Source organism: Diabrotica undecimpunctata, chromosome 3, assembly GCF_040954645.1.
Source record: "Diabrotica undecimpunctata isolate CICGRU chromosome 3, icDiaUnde3, whole genome shotgun sequence".
NCBI lineage: Eukaryota > Metazoa > Arthropoda > Insecta > Coleoptera > Chrysomelidae > Diabrotica > Diabrotica undecimpunctata.
The window spans coordinates 109,803,738-109,826,184 of NC_092805.1; the positions used below are offsets into that span (position 1 = coordinate 109,803,738).

The 22,447-nt window shown below is 33.6% G+C and overlaps 1 protein-coding gene across 1 annotated transcript in view; it reads right to left on the bottom strand.

The window, feature by feature from the left end:
• Positions 1-22,447, bottom strand: part of Dhc93AB (Dynein heavy chain at 93AB) — a 295,262-nt gene that overhangs the window by 203,133 nt on the left and 69,682 nt on the right. The window contains exons 16-20 of the mRNA XM_072526597.1: positions 18,391-18,880; positions 7,851-8,121; positions 7,458-7,735; positions 4,899-5,033; positions 2,158-2,420 (exon numbers count right to left, since the gene is read on the bottom strand). Coding sequence (XP_072382698.1) covers positions 2,158-2,420; positions 4,899-5,033; positions 7,458-7,735; positions 7,851-8,121; positions 18,391-18,880 — 1,437 coding nt within the window. The remainder of the gene's footprint in view (positions 1-2,157; positions 2,421-4,898; positions 5,034-7,457; positions 7,736-7,850; positions 8,122-18,390; positions 18,881-22,447) is intronic.

Below are 22,447 nucleotides of genomic sequence, written 5' to 3' on the forward strand. Positions count from 1 at the left end.
GTTGTCTCATTATTGCATCTTCTTCTTATGGTGCCTATCCTTTCCGGTTATTGGCGATCAGCATAGCTATCCCAACTTTACTTGCAGCTATTCGAAATAGTCGTGTTATAGACGTATTGAACCAGGTTTTGAAGGCAAGATATTCGTCTTCTCCCTGGTCCTCTCTTTCCAAATACCTTGCACTGAAGAATAACTTGCAATAAGCCATATGCCTTTGATTGTGTTAGTGATCTCGCATTCCTTGCCTATTTTACGTAGGACCTCAATATTAGTCACACGCTCCACCTATGAAATTCGTAAGATGAGCCTGTAATACCACAACTCAAAGGCCTCGAGCTTTTGCAAAGAAGCTTCAGAGAGCGTCCATGCCTCTAGAAAATACATAGCATCTGATGATAGAGATTTTGGTACTAAGTGGTAAATCGTGACTTCTGACAAGAGACTTTATCTTTACGAACACTGATATTGCTTTCCCTATGCGTTTTTTTTATTTCAGTAGAGTGGTCTCATTGACTGTTTATGTTAGTACCAAGATATGTGTAGCTGTCTACCCTGTCAATTGGCTGTTGGTTTACCAAAAGATGTGTATTTAATATTTCGCGCTTACTAACTACCATGTAATTTGTTTTGTTGGTATTGAGATCCAGCCCATATTCTCGACTTATATCTGATATGAGCGACATTATTGCTTGTCAACCAACTAGGTTATCTGCAAAAACTATTGCGTTGTCAGCATATCTAATGTTGTTTAGACGCACTCCGTTAACTAAGACGCCTTCCTGTAGTTGTCCCAGTTCTTGTTCCAAGATACGCTCCGAGTACATGTTAAATACCACTGGAGACAGAATGCATCCTTGTCTCACTCCTCTATCTATGAAGATTGTCTCTGTCTGGTCATCCACTTTAATGTTGTCAGTTTGGTTGTAATATAAATTATATATAATTCGCAAATCTCTATCATTCAAGCCCGCTTATTTTAAGATGTACATTAGCTTGTCATGTTTTACTTTATCAAATGCCTTTTTGTAGTAGATAAAACAAATATATACATCACTGTTGACATCTCGGCACCTCTGGATAAGCACTTGTATAGCGAATAGAGCTTCTCGGGTGCCTAAGGTATCGCGAAATCCAAATTGTGTCCAGGACACTTGTTCTTCACATTTTTTTTAATACTCGTATATTCTGTTTCTGTCATGTATCACTTTTAAAAACGTTTTAAGTAAGAGTGACTCATTAGGCTAATTATTCTGTAGTCTTCGCATGCTTTTTTCTTAATTTTTGGTGGTTTGAGGATTTTTTCTTGTATGTCTTGTGAGACTCTATGCAATTTTTCAAGCTCCTGGTCTATTAAATTCGTGTAAATAACGGTATTCAAATTGCTCTTATATACTGTTTTACACTCTGTTCTGTGGTCTTTCAGTAGCCTGATGTCGTATTTTGGGTTGACATTACGTCGAATCTTCTTTAGCCTGACCCTCATATTGCAAATCAGTGGGTTATGGTCTGACTTGATATCGGCTCCTATGTCTTGACTGATGTAATGCTGTTACGGAATATTTTATTATTCATAATGTAATCTATTTGATTTCTGACTATGTGGCCTGAAGAATTTTGAGGTAATTTACACGTGTATAATCTTCTGTATGGGAGTTTGAAGTAAGTGTTAGTAATTACAAACTCTTCTTCTGATACAAATTCATCCAATCGGTCTCATCGCTTATTTCTTTCTCCAAGCTTAAACTATCTTGTGAATTCTCCACATTGTCCCCTACCAATCTTGGCATTTAAATCCCCCATTATCAAGGTTAGATCCTTTTTGGGAAGGTGTTCATTTTAAAATGCTTCACTTATGTATTCTGGTTTGTCAGCTGTAGGGACATATACCTGGATAATGTTAGTTGTTATTGCATAATTGCATATTGTATAACACCATCCAATTAGGAATATACAGATATCTAAATATTTAACATTAATCTTAATCTTGTCAGGATATTATTGTTCACTCCCTGGTGAACTCTAATAAATTGCGTGTTTTAATTAACAAAACATACTTATAATATTAATACACACATTGAACAGAAAATATACTAAAAACATCTGTATTATTAAATATAAATTAGATTCAGAAATATTAAATGTAGTCAAAAGACATACCTAAATAGAGCTTTTAAATTTTCAGGCAATTCAGTTCTTCCAGCATAGCCCGGATTCATAGTTATAAATATTCCAACTGTAGGTACCAACTGAATAGGATCTCCCATAAAATCGAAAGTAATCTTTTTATTTTTAATGGCGTCCAAAACAGACTTGACTTGGACAGCTACGACCGATAAAACTTCTACAGATATTCTATTGAACTCGTCGAAGCATCCCCAAGCTCCGGTTTGAGCTAAACCTTTGTAAATATTACCACAAGACTAAAAATAGTAATTATGAATAAATATAATATATATATATATATATATATATATATATATATATATATATATATATATATATATATATATATATATATATATATATATCATCGTTTAACCCATTTGATCCCATGATTTTTTTTGATAATACAAGATTTTTTTGAATGTCCTTGTTGGATCTGGGTTAAATAGTAACAATTCATTGTTATTTGATATAAAAAAATTAAATTTTTAGCAAAAAGTAGGTGTACTCATACGAGTACAATGGGCTGATCGGGAGTCAAAAATATAAAACGTTGTGTAAAAATGAAAATATTTTATTTTCTTACAATGTAGGTAGATACTTGGGTATATCCTGTATTATAATCTGAGTAGTATGAAATTGTACAAAACAACTACATTCAATACAGAGAGTAACTTCACACTTTATACAAATCCAACGTACTCTTTGATGGCATAAGTGACATCGAAGTTGTTTGTCTATTTTCTTTGGAAAATGAACGCTTCCATCCATTTTAGACTAATTGGTACAGATCCTGCTAGTCGTTTTCTAGAATAAGTAGATTTCCCAAAACTTCTTAATTAATGACGTGCTATATCTCGTTGAAAATCCAAAGGATCCGTTTCTTTATTTTCAGCAAATATTTGTAACCTCCACGAGTTAGCAAGAGCTGAGTTAAGCATGTGGGTAAAAATTGGCAACCACCATTTTTTACCTTGTATACCAACTCGGTAGTTATTAACCGATTGGTCAAAGAGATCAATACCGCCCATTGAAGCATTGTATGATGAGAAAAGTTTTGGTTGGGGTACATCAATTTTTCGTTTGTCAGCAGCACACACCAACGATTCACTTTTGAAAGTGGTTCAATACTATCGTAATTTGATGCCATTGTGACCACATTGTTGTCCTTCCATTTTACAAAAAGTAGTAGACTTGTTTTGTCAAAGTAATATTCGAAATATCCACGATTCTTCTTTTTCATTGCAGCGGAAGGTAACAAAGGACATTTTTTTATACGATTTTCTCTTACTGTGCCTGTTGCCCTAAAGCCCTTCTCTTTTAAAGTTTCCATCAAATTGTAACTAGTAAAATAATTGTCAAAAAATAATTCGTGGTCAGTAGGTACATCAACGATATCAAGCATTTTTAGAACAACTTGTGTTCCTAAAGGCAACGCCGCAACTTTTGATTTATCCACTAATGCACCACAATATGTATCAAAATTGTAGCAACAACCAGTTGAACTACAAAGCATCTCTTGTACCCAAATTTTACTGGCTTTCCCCTTATGAACTGTTTAGATGAGTGATGCCCAAAATACTTTATCATCGCTTCATCAATTGCGTATCAATTTGCGAATTATCTGCCAAATGTAGGTATTTTTTAATATCTTGGAAACGGTTCCTTGAAATTGCATTAGTCACGAGGGGAACCTGAAGATCCTCATTTAAACACCAATAGTTGCGCTCTCGTGGCAATCTATGGTATCCAGTAAAAAGTAAAATAGCCAGAAATATCTTTATCTCTTCCTGCGCTACATAAAATTAATGATTATTGCTGTGTAATATATTCAATAATGTCATTGTCGAAAAATTTCTCAAATATTTCTATAGGAGATTTACCTCGGATTTGTTCTTTCATATTATTCAGACGACCCTCATAACCTGTTGTAGATGTGATACTAATATCAGTAATTTCTTCCGTCCAGTCAGATTCCTTGGTTTTATTTTGACCCTTCAGTAAATTTTCTCTTCTAATGGCAAGAGAAAGATTGTCTTCTTTGTCGTTATCAGAGTCATCACTCATGTAATGAACCTCTTTTTCTCCGGGAACGTCATTCGGAAAGCTTTAAGTCTGAAGATTATCTTCATCTATGTCCTCATTGTCAGTTTGATAGTCAGTCTCAGGAGGAAGAACTAATAATAATAATAATAAAATAATAACCAATACATCTTTATGAGTGGAACTCGCTAGGTCATCTAAAGCTAAAGCAAGGGTTCTATAACGTTTTCCATAAAACTCAATGGGACTAATAGGCGGCAATTCTTGAATATCCATTCCAATTTGATCTCATACAAACCCATTGTACTCAGATGAGTACAGGTCTATTTTGTAACATAAAAACAAAAATAATAAAAAAAATCTTATACTGAATAAATAAACATTACTAGTGCTTACCCTTACAATAAAAGTTAAAAAAATGATAAATAGTATCCAAATCACAAAATAACAAACACTTTAATGATCCAACAGAAATATGGAGGTTAGCTTATAATTACTGCAGCAAAAATTAGGAAGAAGGGCGCTTCCTAGGGTATAACTGTGAAAATCTAGTAAAACACTTCCTAATAGAATCGGACATACACATGGAGTACCACTTTTTTACCAGATGTGTCACTACTAGACCATTTTTGCTGCTGTACTTAGACGAGTACAGTGGGACCAAATGGGTTAACTTAAGATACGTTATTCACCTTGTAGTCCATTTGTTCCGAACAATTAAATACATAAACCATAATTCCTAGGGCCCGCCCAAGATCTTTAGTAGTTTCGGTTTTTCCTGTACCTGCAGGTCCTGCAGGCCCTCCTCCCATAATTAGATGAAGTGACTGTAACAAAAATTAGCAATATTATCTATTACCTTTAAAGGGTCATAAAACTACTTAGTCACATCAAGAAAGTATACGAGAGAGATTCATTCATTTGAGGTGATGCGAAAATGTATAAATAAAAATAACAACAATAACATACCATGTGAACGTTTTTGTCAGTTTTTCTATTAGGCGCCGCCACCTGCGAATTGGCGATGTTCTCTGGGTATTCGTAGCGCCAATGCCCAGAGGATATCAGGGACACCTGCCGTAGAACAAAAGCTGACACCTGACAGTAAGTATAAAATGCACAGCCATGAAAATGGTGCTAAATAACTAATGTTAGGATCTCTGCCTGGAGATCGCTAGGACACATCTGGACTCTAAAGCCGGCGCGCTGGACGTAACAGTATGCAAGATATCGGTGGCAAGGTGTTGAGGAGGCAAGCCTCTTTCATACAATCAAGAGCATACAGCCCAACAACAAGCAAGACCACAAACGAGCCAAACGGTACCAAAAGCTTTACTCGCTGAAGGTACTGCGCTGAAACAACGGTCGAGAATCGATCGGCTATCGACAACAACCGAATTTTTAAGGCCGTACCCAGAAATTCAAGTATCTGAACAAAGAGTAGCAGATTAATATCGGGTAACTATAAGAAACAATCTTATTCCAGAGAATAGATACGATATCATCAGAAGCGAAGTCAACTAAGAGATTTATAACCAAGAAGTCGTTGCAAATCAAGTCCCTAATGTAATAAATAAGCAGATTCCTAAGCTTGCCATACAAGAAACTGAACCTGATAGTAGAGAGTAGAATAACAACTTTGCACAGTAGTCTGGTAAGCGAAATGACACGTACTGTACAAGAGTTTAATGAAACAAACCCACTTAGTAGACTAGGTATCACCTTATGTTTATGCTATAATGCGGAGGTACGCTGCCTTGTTGAATAAACAAATCATTTTCTGAGTATCTGGTATCATTTTCGATTTTATTTCTCAAAATGTGATCTACTGTGTCCTCTAATAATTCTAAATATGCTTCTCGACAAATAATTTTAAATAACGGCAGTTGTGTCAATTTATAATAAATACCATTTATTATACGAAAAGCAAATCTTAAATAGAAAAGTTGGATGATTATTTATTTTCTGTCCTAATCTCACAAAATTGTAGTCGCCTTTCTGGATCATCTCGACTTATTTCCTGTACCGAGTATATTTTGAGGGATGACATGTATAATTACTCAGTATTCTGTGGGAAGTATCAGTAGTGCGAGGAAAAATCATGTTTTTGCAATTAATCAATCAATCAGCGTTTGAAGTGTATTCTACGAGCGCCACGTTTTGCCGACGTTGGTTCTAAACGCGCGCTTGCACGTGAACGATACCATTTATTCCTTGGTACTTGAAACGCGGTGTTAGGCAAACGTGGCGTCTAAACCTTCATGTGTACAGGACCTTATCCTACATGTGACATTGCTGTAATGCCTTGAAAAGTAATCTGTCTAGAATGGAAGTTGAAAATTTTGATACTGAACTGTTCATTGATAAAGTGCAAATGAGAAGATTGATTTGTGACATGGAATATGATGAGTACAAGAACAGAGTTTTAAAAAATCTGCCGGGCAAGAGCTGCTGGACATATTTGCTAGTGAAAATAGTACTATATAACTGTACTGGCTGTCGACTAAGCTGGTAAACCGTGGCGCTAAGCGCTGTCATGTGTACAGTACCACTTTTTTTCTAACGTGCGCTCAACGCAGCATCTACCGCCCTTATGTGTACAGGGCCTTACGTTTAGTTTAAAGGTGTAACATTTTTAAATAATTTATACTTTTCACAAGAACAAGAGTTAATATCAAATAAAATATCATGAATGCCTAAATTCTCTAGCGAAAGACCGGTCTAATGGTCAGCCACACATGGTTTTTTCCTTATTTCAAATTAAAGGTTTGAAGTACTCAAACCTTTTACTAGACTTGCACATATGTGATTACTTAAATGAATCATTTTTCTGGTGTATATGATCGTAATGGTTTGGATCAATACGCTAGATCAATTTAATAGAGTATTATTGAGCTTGACAAGAGATAACAGGGGTTTAAAAAATTATAGTCCATCTTAATAAATTTCTCTTGTACAAATACATATAAATTAAAACCATTAGCAGTCTATACGTTACGACGGTGGTTTAAGCAAATGCGACCATTTTTATGAATGATAATTTCACGGTGAAAAATTACTTTTATATAATCATAATGAAAGTAATACAAAATTTACAATATTTCTTTTCCATTGTTTCCAGATGTTGCATAAAAGACTTCTTAAAATTGTTCAGGACGTATAATTTTTAAATTTGATTAATAAAACTTTTGGTGTAAAAATGTTACAGTGCATGTGTTATTTATTATTAATTAATGTTTTTTATAACTTACCTGGGTTAATGTTATATAACAACGATCTGTAAGCGGAGTTATAACAAGTCTTGGAGTATTTCCTAAGTACTCGTAACTGTATCTAAATTGGGCATCACATATATTTGCATAGCATTCTTTATCTTTCTCGCACCATCTGTGTCGTAATTGGGAAACCCATTGAAAAGCTAAGGCGCTTTCAACTTTTGATTGTATTAATTTGCCTACAACATCTCTAGAATGCACGTCGATTGTGCAAATTGTCATGATTTTTTGTCTGTCTTGTTTGGATAAATCTCCTGCAAGACATTTTGTAGGTTAATAAATAAATAACTTATTTATTATAATAAGACGGTTATTTAATATTGGGTTACAGGGATAACCAATAACTTTTTTTAAAATCAATATACGTACCTAACAATAATGAAATTAATGTGCTAAGTTGGGAAACTTGTTTCTTGTAATAATCTCTAATAGAATTATCATAACCTTCTTCTAATCTAGAAAATGCAATGTTAACTTCAGTAGTCCACCATATCTGTGTACCAGTAAGAGAAACCTGGGCAGGAAAGTCAAACAACCATTGATCTCTAGGTTTTTCTTCATACGTTGTAACCCCTTCACCAATTAAAATTCTTATTGTAGACCGCATACAAGATTGTACTCTATTTAACCACACCTCGACCTGATAAAGCATAACTTGAATTAAAATCATTAACAAAAATCCTGTCTCAAAAAATTCATTCACTATAGTATAAATTGTTATTATCACTAAATAATAGATTAAGTATGTTTTTTTGTATACATCCAGATTTTTAAATTAAAATAGTTCGATTATTCATTATATTGTTCTGTACCGAACATGCTTATTTCGACGTAGCCCATATAACGGTTGCATCTCGAGACGACGATGATCTGTGTTCGGAAACCTTCCGGATATATCGACCGAAATTGAGATTGACGCGCTTATGCAAGTGAATAGAGGTGGACTATTCCAGAATATTCTAGTACATAATAACTTGTATATATAAGTAGCGCTGATATTAGCTAAGTTAGTTGATAAAATATAATCGTACTGTAAACTTATAAATAAATATATTTACATAAATTAGAACCGCTCGTTTTATTTAAAAACGCTACAGTTCTGTTAAATAATAACTAAGACATTTTGTTTATGTTAACACAAAAATGTGTATACATATTTATCGAAAAAAACTTTTGTAAAACAAAATTTTAAACAAAAGAAGAGTTAACCAAAACAGATTCCAGAAGACAAGAGTTAACCAGAACAATATGACGGCTTTCAAAGGGTCGAACCTCAATTCATCCCCGAGAAGGTCATCATCATCATTTGGCTCTACAACTCTATGTGAGTCTTGGCCGCGTTTACTATTTCCCTCCATATTGTTGTTGGTCCTGAGCAGCTATTTCCCATTGCTGTATTCCCATTTTGCTTAGATCACTGGCTACTGCGTCGTTCCATCTCTTTCTTGGGCGACCAACTGACCTTGTGCCATCGGGCCTTTCTCAGAATGTGGCGTTCAGGAGTCTTTCGTCACTCGATCTTAGTACGTGGCCCGCCCATCTTATTCGGTTTGCTTTAATGTAGTGTACTATGTTTTCATCCCCATACACTGTCTGGAGTTTATCATTGTGTCTTCTTCTCCATTCTCCTGTTGTCTCTTCTCTGCAAGGTCCGTAGATAGTCCGCAGTATCTTTCTTTCCAGTAGCAGTAATTTTGTCGTTTCCCGCTAGTTCAGAGTCCATGTCTGGCTTTCCATACGTTATTGTGGGACGAATTATTGTCTTGTACACTCTTATTTTTGCTGGTATTCAGAGTATTTTTGATTTAAGTACCTATTCATACAATGATCCTGGCTGCCACGTCCTTTTCATATTTATTTTCAGATATTATGATCGCTCCCAGGTACTTGAATTCTTGGACGACTTCAAAGTTGTATTCATTGATTGTTTAGTTTTGTCTAACCCTTGGTCTTGGATTTTTCGTAACCACCATGTACTTGGTATTGTCCTCGTTGACCTTCAGACCAACTTCCTTGGCTCCGTTTTCGAATAGGGTGAAAACTTTTTTTGCATCTCTGGTGGATTGTGCAATTGTGTCCACGTTATCCGTAAAAGCCAATGGTATTTTTGATCCTTGTGCGGCAAATCCGTTTGTCAGTTGTGGTTGAGCTTTCCTTACCGCATGTTCAAGTGCAAAATTAAATAGCAAAGGGGCGAGAGGATCTCCTTGTCTAAGCCTGGTGTCAATGAGAAATTCCTCCAACGTGGTGCTGCCAATTCTGATCCGTGCGGAAGCGTTCTCTGTGCTCACCAGTGCTGATCGTACCAGCTTTCCAAGTACTATCATTTCTACCATGGTCTCCCACAATGCTTCTCTCCTAACAGAATCATAAGCTTGTTTAAAGTCCACGAAGATTTGGTAAGAGAGAAGGTACCCCGAGAAGGTAGTAGAAGATAATCCTACCCTTAATTTTTACCTATGGTGTAGTCTTACACGTCAGAGTGCTAACAGAAGACACTCCTGGTTAATTGTGGCTATGTTTAGATTACACTCGTTTAATGTGAGTTTTCCCGCTATAATGTAGGAATTGCATTAATTAGTTAGTAAAGAAATATTCAAGTATTTCTGAATTATTATTTACTTAAATTACATAATAAGATGTAATAATTGGCGACGAGGATGGGATATTACGAGTTACGTCCGTATTAAGTATCCATGTGCAGTGAAGTATGTTTTACATAGCACGAACACGGAGAAGAGGAGTCTTTGGCCCCATAGACGACCCAGGTATACCAATTACTAAATTCCGTAGGAAACTTACATATGCCAGCGTTCGATAGTACTAAGTCAACGTGGAAAGTTTATACTCAGGTTTTCAAGAACAAAATGAAAGTGCATAATATTGAGGAAGATAAATGGCTCCAGTAATAGTTAACCTAGGGTAAGTCCGGCAGAGATGGACCACCGGAAGAGATGGACCAGTCCAATATTTCCGAACTGTTACGCTCGAGAGCTACCATCGTTTGTTGTGAGTATGCTTCAGTTACATTGAAGACATGCTATTAGTTGTGTGGTGTTGTTGTTAATATTTGTCAAGAAAAACGCCATTGTCTGTTTTGGTAAGTCCAAAAGTTTTTTACCGTCGTAACATAGTTTTAGTTTTCAGTTTAAGTTTACGTGATATCGACGTAGGATTCTTGTAGCTATGTCAATAAACATGTAGGTAGTAACCTAACCTAAAAAGGCCGCCATGTGTACGTTAAAAATGCGAATTATGAGGTCGTCCATCTCACCCGGACTTTTGGGAGAGATGGACCATTACGTTTTGGTAGAGATGGGCCACGTATTTCAATACGGGAGAGATGGACCAGTACCAACGTTTTTAAATATTACTTTTATTAAAATGACTTATAGTGTAATTACTAAGTAGCTGGTATTTTTGTGTTCCAGAAAAATGCCAACTAACTGCGTAAGAAAAGATACCAGCAGAGGGGCGTGGACGGAAGATGCATTAATACAAGCGGTTAATGCGGTGAAAAATAAAGAAATGGGTGTCAATGCTGCTACATAAAGCTTATCAAATTAGTAAGACCACTCTTAAAAGAAGGATTAAAAAACAAAAGTTTACGAAGCACAGCTTAGGGTTTTCCTCCATTTTAGGAATAGTAGAGTAAATAAACAGAAGATTGTAGGCCACATAAAAAAGTTACAAGCTCATGAGTTTACTCCTTGCAGGAATTCAGTGAGAAGCATGGCGTTTGAACTTGCTGAAGAGCTAAAACTACCTCACAAATTCAACAAGGAAACTAGAAAAGCTGGTTATGATTAGCTAAACTCTTTTCTTTTAAGAAATTTTACTCTTACTATTAGAAAATCAGAAGGTGTATTCCGAGCTAAGAGAATGAACACGAGGTGTGTGGAAAAGTACTTTTAGTTACTCGAAAGTGTTATTTTGGAAAACAATTTGGTTGAAAAGCCTAGGCACATTTTTAGCATGGACGAAACCGGGCTTCAACTGAACAACACACCAGGAAATGTTGTTGATATTAAAGGTTCCAAAAATGTAACTTCCATTACGTCAGGGGAAAAAGGGTGAAACCGTTTCTGTTTTAGCTTGTGCTAGCGCTGAAGGTACATTTCTTCCCCCATACTGCATAATGAAGGGCAAGAACTTGAAAGTTAAGTTCATGGACGGGATGCCTCCTGGCTCAGTTGTAAAAAGTCACAAAAATCTTCTTATGTCACTAGTGAAATTTTTCTGTACTGGTTAAAAAGTCATTTCCAACCTAAAAAACCAGCCGGGAAAGTACTTCTCTTACTTGATAGTTACACTTCACACACCAGTTCCTTGGAAGTCCTAGTGTACACGAAGCAAGAAGGAATCATTTTGGTGAGCATTCCACCCCATACTTCGCACTGGCTACAAGCTTTGGACCGATCCTTTTTCAAATCACTTAAGTCCTACTTTTATAGTGCTTGTAATTATTTCATCACAAACAATCCATCCAGAAAGATCAATCGTCTGCAGTTTGGAAAAATTCTCAACTCTGCATGGACCAAAGCTACAGGTGTACAAAACGTTGTGAGTGGATTTCAAGCTTGTGGCATAGTCTCTCTAGATATGTCTGTAATACCAGCTTACGCCTACCTAGAGCCTGATTCCTCCGGTGCAGTGCCCATTGTCCAAGTATTATCGCACACTCTCGCTAGTGCACCAACCGGCGAGGTTGATCCTGTTGCCTCCAATACGGAACTTATCGGCCAACACGTCAATGCTGTAACTAGTGTGCCAACAAGTGACACTGTTGATTCTTCTATCTCCTGTGCAGTACCAAGAACTCAATTTGATCTTGCTAGTATCCCCAGTATTTCTAGTAGCCTTACACGGTCAAAAATGACTCCCACTAAACCTCTAGAACATATATCACCCGTCCCTTCTCTCACGCAGAAAGTAACCGTTAATAGATGTTTGACGACTGTTTCACAAGTATTAAATTCAGCTCAGAACATTGCTGTTGTAAAAAGGGAGGCAGTTAAACAAGCAATGAAATATAAACAAAAAAAGAAAAAGAAACAAAATCAACTGAGAAAAAAAAATTAAATCAAAAAAGAAGTTTCTCAAGCCAAAAAGGAACCATCTGGCAAAGTGACACAGTTTAAAAGTTCAAACTCAGAAAGCTGTGATTCTGCAGATCTAGTCCAAGATTACGGTATATCAGTAGAAGAATGGAATGAAGATGAATGTGTGGGATGTGGAGAGACTTACAATAAAACTACAAAAAAAAAATAAGACTGGGTAAAGTGTGTACAGTGTTCTTGGTGGTTTCAAGAAGGTTGCTCTAGATTTGAAGTAAAATGTAACTTTTGAGGTACCAAGGAAATAATGTCATAAAAAGGGAAGTTTCCCGTTAATAGGAAGATTGTGGTCAAGAAAGCAAAATAATAGACTTGTTTGTTTTTTTATTTGGTAACATTTATTATTATGTAAAATATACATATTTTTACTGTATACTTGGTTTGTAGTCATTGATCCTACTTTTTACCCCTAGTGCATCTCTCCCAAGATGCTGGTCTATCTCACCCAGACACGTCCGGGTGAGATGGACCATGCAAAGTTTTGGAAAAAATGCAATATAGCCTTTATTAATAATATTCAATTAAAAAGTAAACTCTTAAGAGTATAAAACTAAATTATTTACCAAATGCTTAAATAATAATGTTAAGAAGTTGACAAATATAATTTTAGTGAGCGTACAAAGAAATGTGTTCCAACTCTCCCGGACTTACCCTATGTAGGGTTTGAATTTGTGTCATTATTAACAGAGTTATGCTTTCCAGAAGAGCTGGAGAATAAAACCTATGGGGAATTGGTGAAAATGTGCAAGATCATCTTAAACCGGACATTCTGGAAAATGGCAGAGACCTATAAATTCATGTTAAGGGTCCAGAAAAATCAGAGAGTATCACGGAATACGTGGCTGTTCTAAAATCTTTGTTAAGACCGTGCAATTTAAATAATTATCTATACAGAGCCCTCAGAGATAAATTTATCCACGGGTTGAGAAATTAATCAATTATTACGAAGTTATTCACTGAAGTAAATCTTACCTTTCAGCAAGCTGTTACCATTGACAAAACCATGGAACTAGCAGAAAGTGAATCTCAGATAGTAGCACGAAAAGAGGAGTATAGATAAGTTAACAAAGTTAAATTTCGAGCTAATCAAAATGAGTATGCCAGCATGGTTTACCATTGTTGTGGTAAAAAGAAGTATATAAAGAGAAATTGCAGGTTTACAGATCATGAGTGTCGTAAATGTAAAAAAAAGGGACACCTAGCTTTGTTTTGTAATAGTAAAAGTGTCACCAAGAATAATAAGAAGCTATTTGTAAGGCAAAGTCAAGGACAAAGTTTTAATAATTACCGCAAAGTGACGGAAGTCAGTGCAGAGAGGTAGGTACACAGTTCAGAAGAGGAAGAAGGCTATTTAGTGCTACAAGTGTGCTCTGAAGAAGTAGATGTTTTTCTAGAAAGTGAAAACATCTTTGGTGGTTTGTTTGACATTTTTAGTGAGTACAGTAAAGTGCAGTTTTGAGGTGTGAAAGGTATGTTAAAATATATTTGCCTGAATTAAAGTTAGAAAAATCTTAATTTAAAACTTAAGGCATATGAAGGAAAACCTATTGAAGTACTAGGTAAAACAGAGGTTAATGTTAAGTCTTTAGATAAAAGTTATTTAGCACCTTTAGTTATTGTAGAAAAGGATAACAGGAAACCACGTTTAGAAAGGGATTGACTTAATGTTATTAAAATTGACTGACATTTTAGCAAGTGAGAGAAATATTAAGGTTTTAGAGGTTAAAAATCAATTTGAAAATTATTTACACTTATTGTAGTACAAGTACAAAAAATAATTCTCGAATACACCTGGTGAAATAAAAAGTCCTCCATATGCCATTGAATTAGAAAAAATAAAATGGAACCAGCATTTTTCTATAATTTTCTTACCATATGATCTCCCCTAGTAGGATACTTTAATATTTGACGTAAGTGAATCATTCTTAAATTAAAATTAGTTATTTACATCATTGTCCTATTGTAGGCTCTGAAGATGGTTTTGTAAGCCGAAAGCGTTCAGCTAGGTATCAAAAAATTACACACTTCCCTACTTACTTTATGTACTTTACACAAAATACTTCCCTTTTCCATATTTTGATTTGTCATAAGTGTGTATAACAATATATCAGTCTTTTCATTGTTTAAAGACTCTTATGACGTAAAATTGACGAGCATAACAGAAATGAAAGCTGTCTTTGGGTTGCTGCTTTTAGCCGGAGTTTTAGAAGGCGGTAGATTATATCTAAAGGAGTTTTGGTCAACTGACGGAAAGAGAGTGGAAATATTGATAACTTGACATCGATTCGAGAACTGTGGAAAACGTTTGTTGGAAAGTGTATACATAATTACAGCTTAGTAGAGTATATCACGGTAGATGAAAGCCCTATGCATTTATGCATTTATGCATGGGATTAAGGTAGTTTCAATGGTAGACTCAAGAACACCTTATGTGTCAAGTTTAGAAATGTACGCAGTAAAGCAGCTAGATGGACCTTTCGCAATTAGTAATAAAGCTGAAAACTTGGTAATTAGGGTTTGTGCTTCAATGGGATCAGGTCGCAATTTTACATTTGATAATTGGTTTACTACATACCTTTTGGTTATAAACGTTTAGAAGACCATAACATAACTGAAGTTACTACCATAAGAAAAAACAGAAAAGAAATTCTACCGGAATTTTTAAACCGTCAATTACGACCAGTAATTTCTTCAATATTTGGTTTTGGGAAAAATATTACCTTGGTATCACATATTCCAAAAAGTGGCAAAGTGGTTCTTACTGTCCCTTTCATACATACAGATGACGGAATTGATTCCGAAACTGGTGTAAAAAATATTTCCAATGTTATCACATTTTACAACATCAGAAAAGGTGGTATATATTGTGCTAACAATCCCGACAAAAATTTGGCACGGAACATTATCTCAAAAATGTTGGTCTTGATTTAGTTAAACAAAGAATTAATTCTCGAGCGAAAAACATATAGTTAACGAATCGCGTGCTATTGCACACCGTCTAACGACTTTAGAACTGGCCATACGACAATCAACTAACGGTGTACAACATGGAAGATGCTACTACTGTCGAAATCTAAAAACAAGATATTGTTGCAAAAAATGTAGAAAATGGCTTTGCCTATAACATGTAGGTATAGCCCATGTGTCAAGACAAAATTTTAAAGATTGAAAGACATATCCAAAAATTTACCATTTTTGTCTTTTTTTAAGTTTTGCTTGTATCAGTTAAAATAAAGAATTGTTGTTTGTCTATGTTGATTAAATATGTTTTATGTTATAAAAGAAGGTAGACAATAACAATTTTGTCACAAAAAATTGATTGTTTTCATTTTTTGTAAAATATTTAAATACTTAAGTCGACTTAACACTACATGATTTTATTATATGACAATATCATATGAGATTTGTTATGATTCCTCGTTTCTATGATGTTTTAAAAAATCTTATTTACACTGAATGATAATGGGTGACAATGAGGTTTTATTGATTTTTCTTTTTGCTTAATGTCATAGAGATATAAGACACAGTATAGGTAATAACTATTAGGTTGGAAAATACATCTTTGCTTGCATTGGCTTCCCGACTTTTAATAATAATACGCCGGTAACAACGGCGTACAGCTAATAGTAAGAAGAAAAAGATCAGACGCCTTTGGGCTGGCAGGTGGCTCTTACGAAGAAATAGTGGACGGGGTAGATCAAATTTAGTGTTTATATTATACCAAATTTAAAATAATTAATAACTATGTAACTAAACTAAAATTATGACTAAGAAGACTATAAAACACTAAACTAAGAATAAAATAAACTAAATAAATAATAAAAGAAAAATACGACACAATAGCATAGATTAGACAATAGGCTCAATACCAATGCAACAAACAAAAACGGGTGTGGCAGTCCAGTGGGACTGCCGGTAGAAGTTATACTTCTATACACGCGTTCGTCGTTACAAATTTATATGGGAGTCACAATCATTACATATGTAATGCTATAGGTAAGAGAGAGCAGAAAGAGAAAAAGACTTAGGTATACAGGTATATGGCGCATCGTTTGCTGTATATAAACATTTGGCCTGCAATAGGAGTATTTAAGTAAATGAAGGATTGAATCAATATTTTAATGAAAATATATATTTTTATTTTCATATATGTATAAAAGGAGTTAAATGCAAAAAAAATTTTTTACACATACTCTGCAGTAAAATTCATTGTTAATTTTGTTATTAATATAATAATACAATACAATATACTGCCACATAAGTCAATATTATAATACAATACAAATTAAAATGCAATATTCATAAGCATTTAAAAATGACAATATACATAACTTACGCATATGTTTAATTTACCATGATAATAATATTAATAAAAAAATATTAATATTAATAAATATTAAATATGTTTACAAAAGGAACATTTTTATTCTCGAAAGAGAAAGAGAGAGAAAATATATCTTCTGCCTCTCTCTTACCTATATCTTACATATATGTAATGATTTTGCCGATTCACTCAATATATACGAATACACACAAATTTCCAACGTCGAACGCGCGTATAGAAGTACTCGGATTATGTTGTAAATTTTCATTTTATTTTAAAATTTAGCATTTTTGCGTATATTACATATATTTAATAAAAATAACGTAAGTTTTTTTAAAAGGGATAAATAAAAAATAATAAATAGAAAAAGGAATTCATATTGGGATTCGAACTCACATACACCAGCGTATGAACCAAACACGTAAAATATTTGCCAATTAGACATGACACAAACGTATTTCAAAATTGACAGCTCTCGGTCATACAGTGATTTATTGAGATTATTATTTTGAAATACAAAAGATTAAAATAATTATGAACATTTAATAAATAATACAAAACATGTCACATAAATAATAATATTAATAAATATTATATTATATATATATATATATAAATATATAATATGTAATATTAAATATATATATATATATATATATATATATATATATATATATATATATATATAAGGAACATTTTTATTCTCGAGAGATGAAGAGAGAGAAAATATATCTTCTGTCTCTCTCTTACTCATTATCTTACATATGTAATGATTTCACCGATTCACTCCCGTACAAATTTCCAACGTGGAGCGCGCGTATAGAAGTATAACTTCAAAAATAAATAAATAAATAAAGGATGTTGTCTCTCGGTAAGGAAATGTCGCTGAATTGATATAAAAATAAGGCGCGATATTTAAATATGTTGGTGTTACCGGTATTACTACAGAAAATCATAAATATGATTTTATCATGCGGAATAGGTACCGTCCTAGTCTCCTGTGACAAGCTATGACGAGCCGCATGACAGTGCTTTGACAAAATCATACGACAAATCACATGATAAATCATGTAGTGTAAAGTCGACTTTAATGTGTATCTCATGACACCAAAAATAAAAATATTCATTTCAAATTTTGAGCTGTGTATAATATTTGGTAATATTTTTGACCTAAAATTGTGAAACAAAATATATTCCATACTCTAGTATTTTAAATCTCTTGTATTATTAATGGTACACGCGTAGTTTACATTTCTGCTAATTTCAGTATTAAAAAATATGGGTTTCTTAATTGGTGATAATATTTTTGTTTTAGGAAAGAGGCTTAAAATTGAAATATTTTCGTTATTTGTTTAATTTTAAATACGTTTGACACTTTTTCTTTATCAAAACTAAATATAGACAACAATTTCATTAATAATGATCTAAATGTAACTTATAATAAAATATTACATTTGAAAAGACTTACGGCTCCATCACAGGAAGTTGAGGTATTAAAGTTGACATATTCCCCATCCTTGGCAATCATTCCATGAATTTGTTTATCCAATGTATTATCTTCATTTCTCCCAAAATTTAATTTGGCAATAGAATCAAACAATTTGGTTAAATGTTTCGCTACCAATTCGGGCTGATTTCCATTAGAGAGAATATCTAGCAGGTCAGCTGAGGAAACAAAGTAAAACCTTGGAAATGCTAATCTTTTTGTTTCTAGGTATACAGCTAAAGCTTTTTCGCACAACGTAAGGTTTTTTTGATGCTCTTCCAAAATTTCTAAAAGTCCTTGTCGATTTGTAGATTCGATGACGTTCGGAACTTTTGCCATTTCAATCATTAGTTTCTTGAAATTAGTATCTATTTTATCAAAGCGGGCTGAATCCTCGGGTAACTGATTCCTTATATCTTCGGAGCTCATGAAAATTGACTCCAAGTGGGTCCATGTTCTTTGCACCTCAAACCTATCGAATTTATGGAAGGTTTTTTACCATATTTAAAAAGTTATATTATAAACAAATATAAAAATTATAAATTTAAAATGTAATAGTAAAGGGGATTTCTACATTGGATACTATCAATTTTTATAAAGTGGCCAAGTAAGACTATAGAGTGAAAAAAATACATATTGTGGCCATTGTCTATTTATGAAGAGTCATAATGAGTCTTTTGATTTCAGGCTCCCTGTGCACCAGGATATGGACAATAAATACTATCTTTCATACAAATTAAATTTCAAAAATGGTAGTAAATTTTTTTTATGCCCTTGGCCTATCCAATTGACCAGACTATTTTGAAATTTGTACTGACAGATTTACAGTCAGAGTTCGCATTAGTAAGTAGTGAATAAATTTAAAAAAAATTATTGATTTTTTCCCTGTTTTTTTTTATTTCTAATCGTTTTTTTTTTGTTTTGGTGTTTTTAATTATGTTATAGTACTTTTTTTGATATAAATATTATCTAGATGTTTTTAAATCTTAATTTTGTTTTATATACTTTTTTATTTTTTGTTTTTTATTCATTGATTTATTTATTTTGGTTGTTTTATAATTTTTTTCGTATCATATGGTTCATTACACTATTTTGTAGTTTGCAAATTGCTTACAAGTTTCGTCGTAATTCTATGGTTAGTACAATATTACGTTTAAAGCTTATATTTACATTTTCTAATTAATCTAAAAATACAATTTCTAGATTTCCACGTTTTCAGAGAAAATGAATTCGTTTAAGTGAAATGGGACAGTAAATCTCTAAAATATTTTCCACATTACAGTTTGGAGTAACAGTTTCATTTTGTAGATTCTTGAGGTGTTAGAGCATGGTTTTACGTTATTCTATTTATTCTGTTTATGAATACTACCGCCTAAGGAAGACTTAGCTGAAACAGTGAAGATGTGGACGTAATTTTTGTAAATCGAGACTATTTACTTATAATTTTGATAAATAAGATGTGGACATATTTATTATATTGCGTTAATTGAATGTTTACATGTGGGGTTTTGATAATCTACGAAGGAATGCCGTGTCCATTTATTAACCATGTTCTGGGAAAATTTTGTGGATATGTTACGGCGAATTCTAATATAAAAAGGTGGTGGGGAGTTGATATTTTGAAAAGTTGATTTAAAACGATAGCAAAAAGTGTTTTTGTGAGCAGAAATTGATGAAAGCGATGTTACTCTTAAGGCATAGGATAAACTGAGAAGTTGTCGTCTAAAAGATAGTGATGAGTTGTCCAGTTCGCAGTATATGCTTTCTACAGACGTTGTTCTGTAAGTTCCTAGAATTACTCTTAATGTGGTGTTGTGCATAGTATCTAGGCCTATTAATATTAAAGGGCTAGCAAATGTATATGCAATACATCCGTAATCAATTTTTAAACGAATAAGACTTCTGCATACTTTTAGTAGTATCAGACCCCCAATCCCCAAGACTTATTTCCTAAGCATCTTAATAAATTTATGCGCTCTTTGGTATAAAAAAGTTTTGATACAAAAAGACTTTTGATATGATTTTTAGATATATTTTTGAGAATAATATGCAGTTTGTTTTGTTTGGGAAAAATTGTATCCAGACATTATAGACCAACGTTCAAAGGATGTTATGTCTTGATGAATACTTTGACCTATACTTCTAAGATATTTTCCTTTGATAAAAACGATCATGTCATCTGCGTAAAGTCTAGCTACAACTGATTTCTTTAAGTCTTTTAAGACGTCGTTCATATATATATATATATATATATATATATATATATATATATATATATATATATATATTTAATGGCTATACACCCCAGTGTGGGGTTAAACCGCAAATGCTTTCTAGATCCTATTTCTTAAGTGGATCAGTATTTTTGTTTATCTTATCTTCTTGACAATATCTCTCCATTTTTTCCTGTCTCTAGTTCTTCCTCTTCATTCTCTGACACCTGCCCTTTGGAGGTCTTCTTCAACTTCTTGCAGCCACTTTGATCTCGGTCTTCCCCTTCTCTTTCTTCCTCCTGGATTCCATTCTATCATTGCGTATGTCACTGCCTCATCGCCTGCTCGCCAAATGTGACCTAACCATCTAACTCTGCATTGCTTCATTTTAGTTACGATGTCTTCCTTAAGTTTTTCCTTAATTTCTGCATTTGTTCTGCTTCTATATTCATTTTACTCTGTTCTGATTGGTCCTAGTATGGTCCTAGTATATAATCTTTCTCTCTGCTATTCTTAAGTCTTCTTCATCTTTTTTAACCATCGTCATTGTTTCTCCTGCATATAATAATATTAACCTAATTATGTTGTTATAAATGCTCATCTTACTTTTTTTAGTCAGTGTTTTGCTTTTAAGTAATCTTTTGTTTGCAAAATAAGCTTTATTCGCTGCTAATATTTTTTCTTTTATTTCGGATTTCCTTTCTCCGGATTTACTTATTGTAACTCCTAGGTATTTGAAGTATTCTACTTCTTCAAACTCAGAACTTCCTATTTTGATTTTTTCTTTCATTGGTTTTTTCCCTAATCTTAATATTTTTGTCTTTTCTTGATTAAATCTTAGCCCCATTACCTTCCCTTTCTCTCTGATTTCTGCTAGTATTTCTTTCATTATTTTTCTCTTTTTTGCAATAATAGCAATATAGTCTGCATATGCAATTATTTGACCACCTCTTGTTCTGAGATTTCCTTTATTTATATTTCGTAGTACATATTCTAATGCTAGATTAAATAGCGTTGTTGATAAGGCATCTTCTTGTTTCATCCCTTTATTTATACTGAATTCCTCTGTCTCTCCTCTTTGTGTCTTTATGCTTATTTTTGTATTTCTTATTGTCATTTCTATTAATTTTCTAAGTTTATGTGGAATTTTTAATTTTTTAAGTGCTATCATTAATCCGTTCCTTTTAATTGAATCAAATGCCTGTTTGAAGTCTATGAATAACATTTCCAATTCTAATTTATAATCGTTTGCTTTTTCCATTATTTGTTTTATTGTGTGTATTGCATCTATTGTGGATCTTCCTTCTGTGAATCCACATTGGTACTGTCCTACTGTCTTCTTTGTGATCTTTGATAACCTCTTTTTTATTATTGATGTCAATATTTTATATGTTGTATTTAGTAACGTTATTCCTCTATAATTTTCACAGATTTGTTGGTCTCCCTTTTTATGTACTGTTATGATCTGCCCTACCTCCCAGTCCCCTGGCATTTTCTCTTCTTTCCATATATTTTTTAATAGTGCCAGTATTTTTCCTCTTAGTTCCCTTCCCCCGTATTTTATTAGTTCCATATTAATTCCATCTTTACCAGGGGCTTTTCCATTTTTGCTTCTCTGTATTACTTCATCCAATTCCTCTAATGTTGGTTCGTTTAAAATTTCGATGTCTACTTCATCTACTTCATCTGCTTCTTCTTCGTGCACCCTCTCCTCCTCGTTATGCATTTCTTCTTCTGTTGTTTCCTCCGTCAAGAGCTCTCTTTAGTAATCTCTCCATACTTGCTTGTATTCTTGGTCCTCTATTATTACTATTCCCTATCTATTT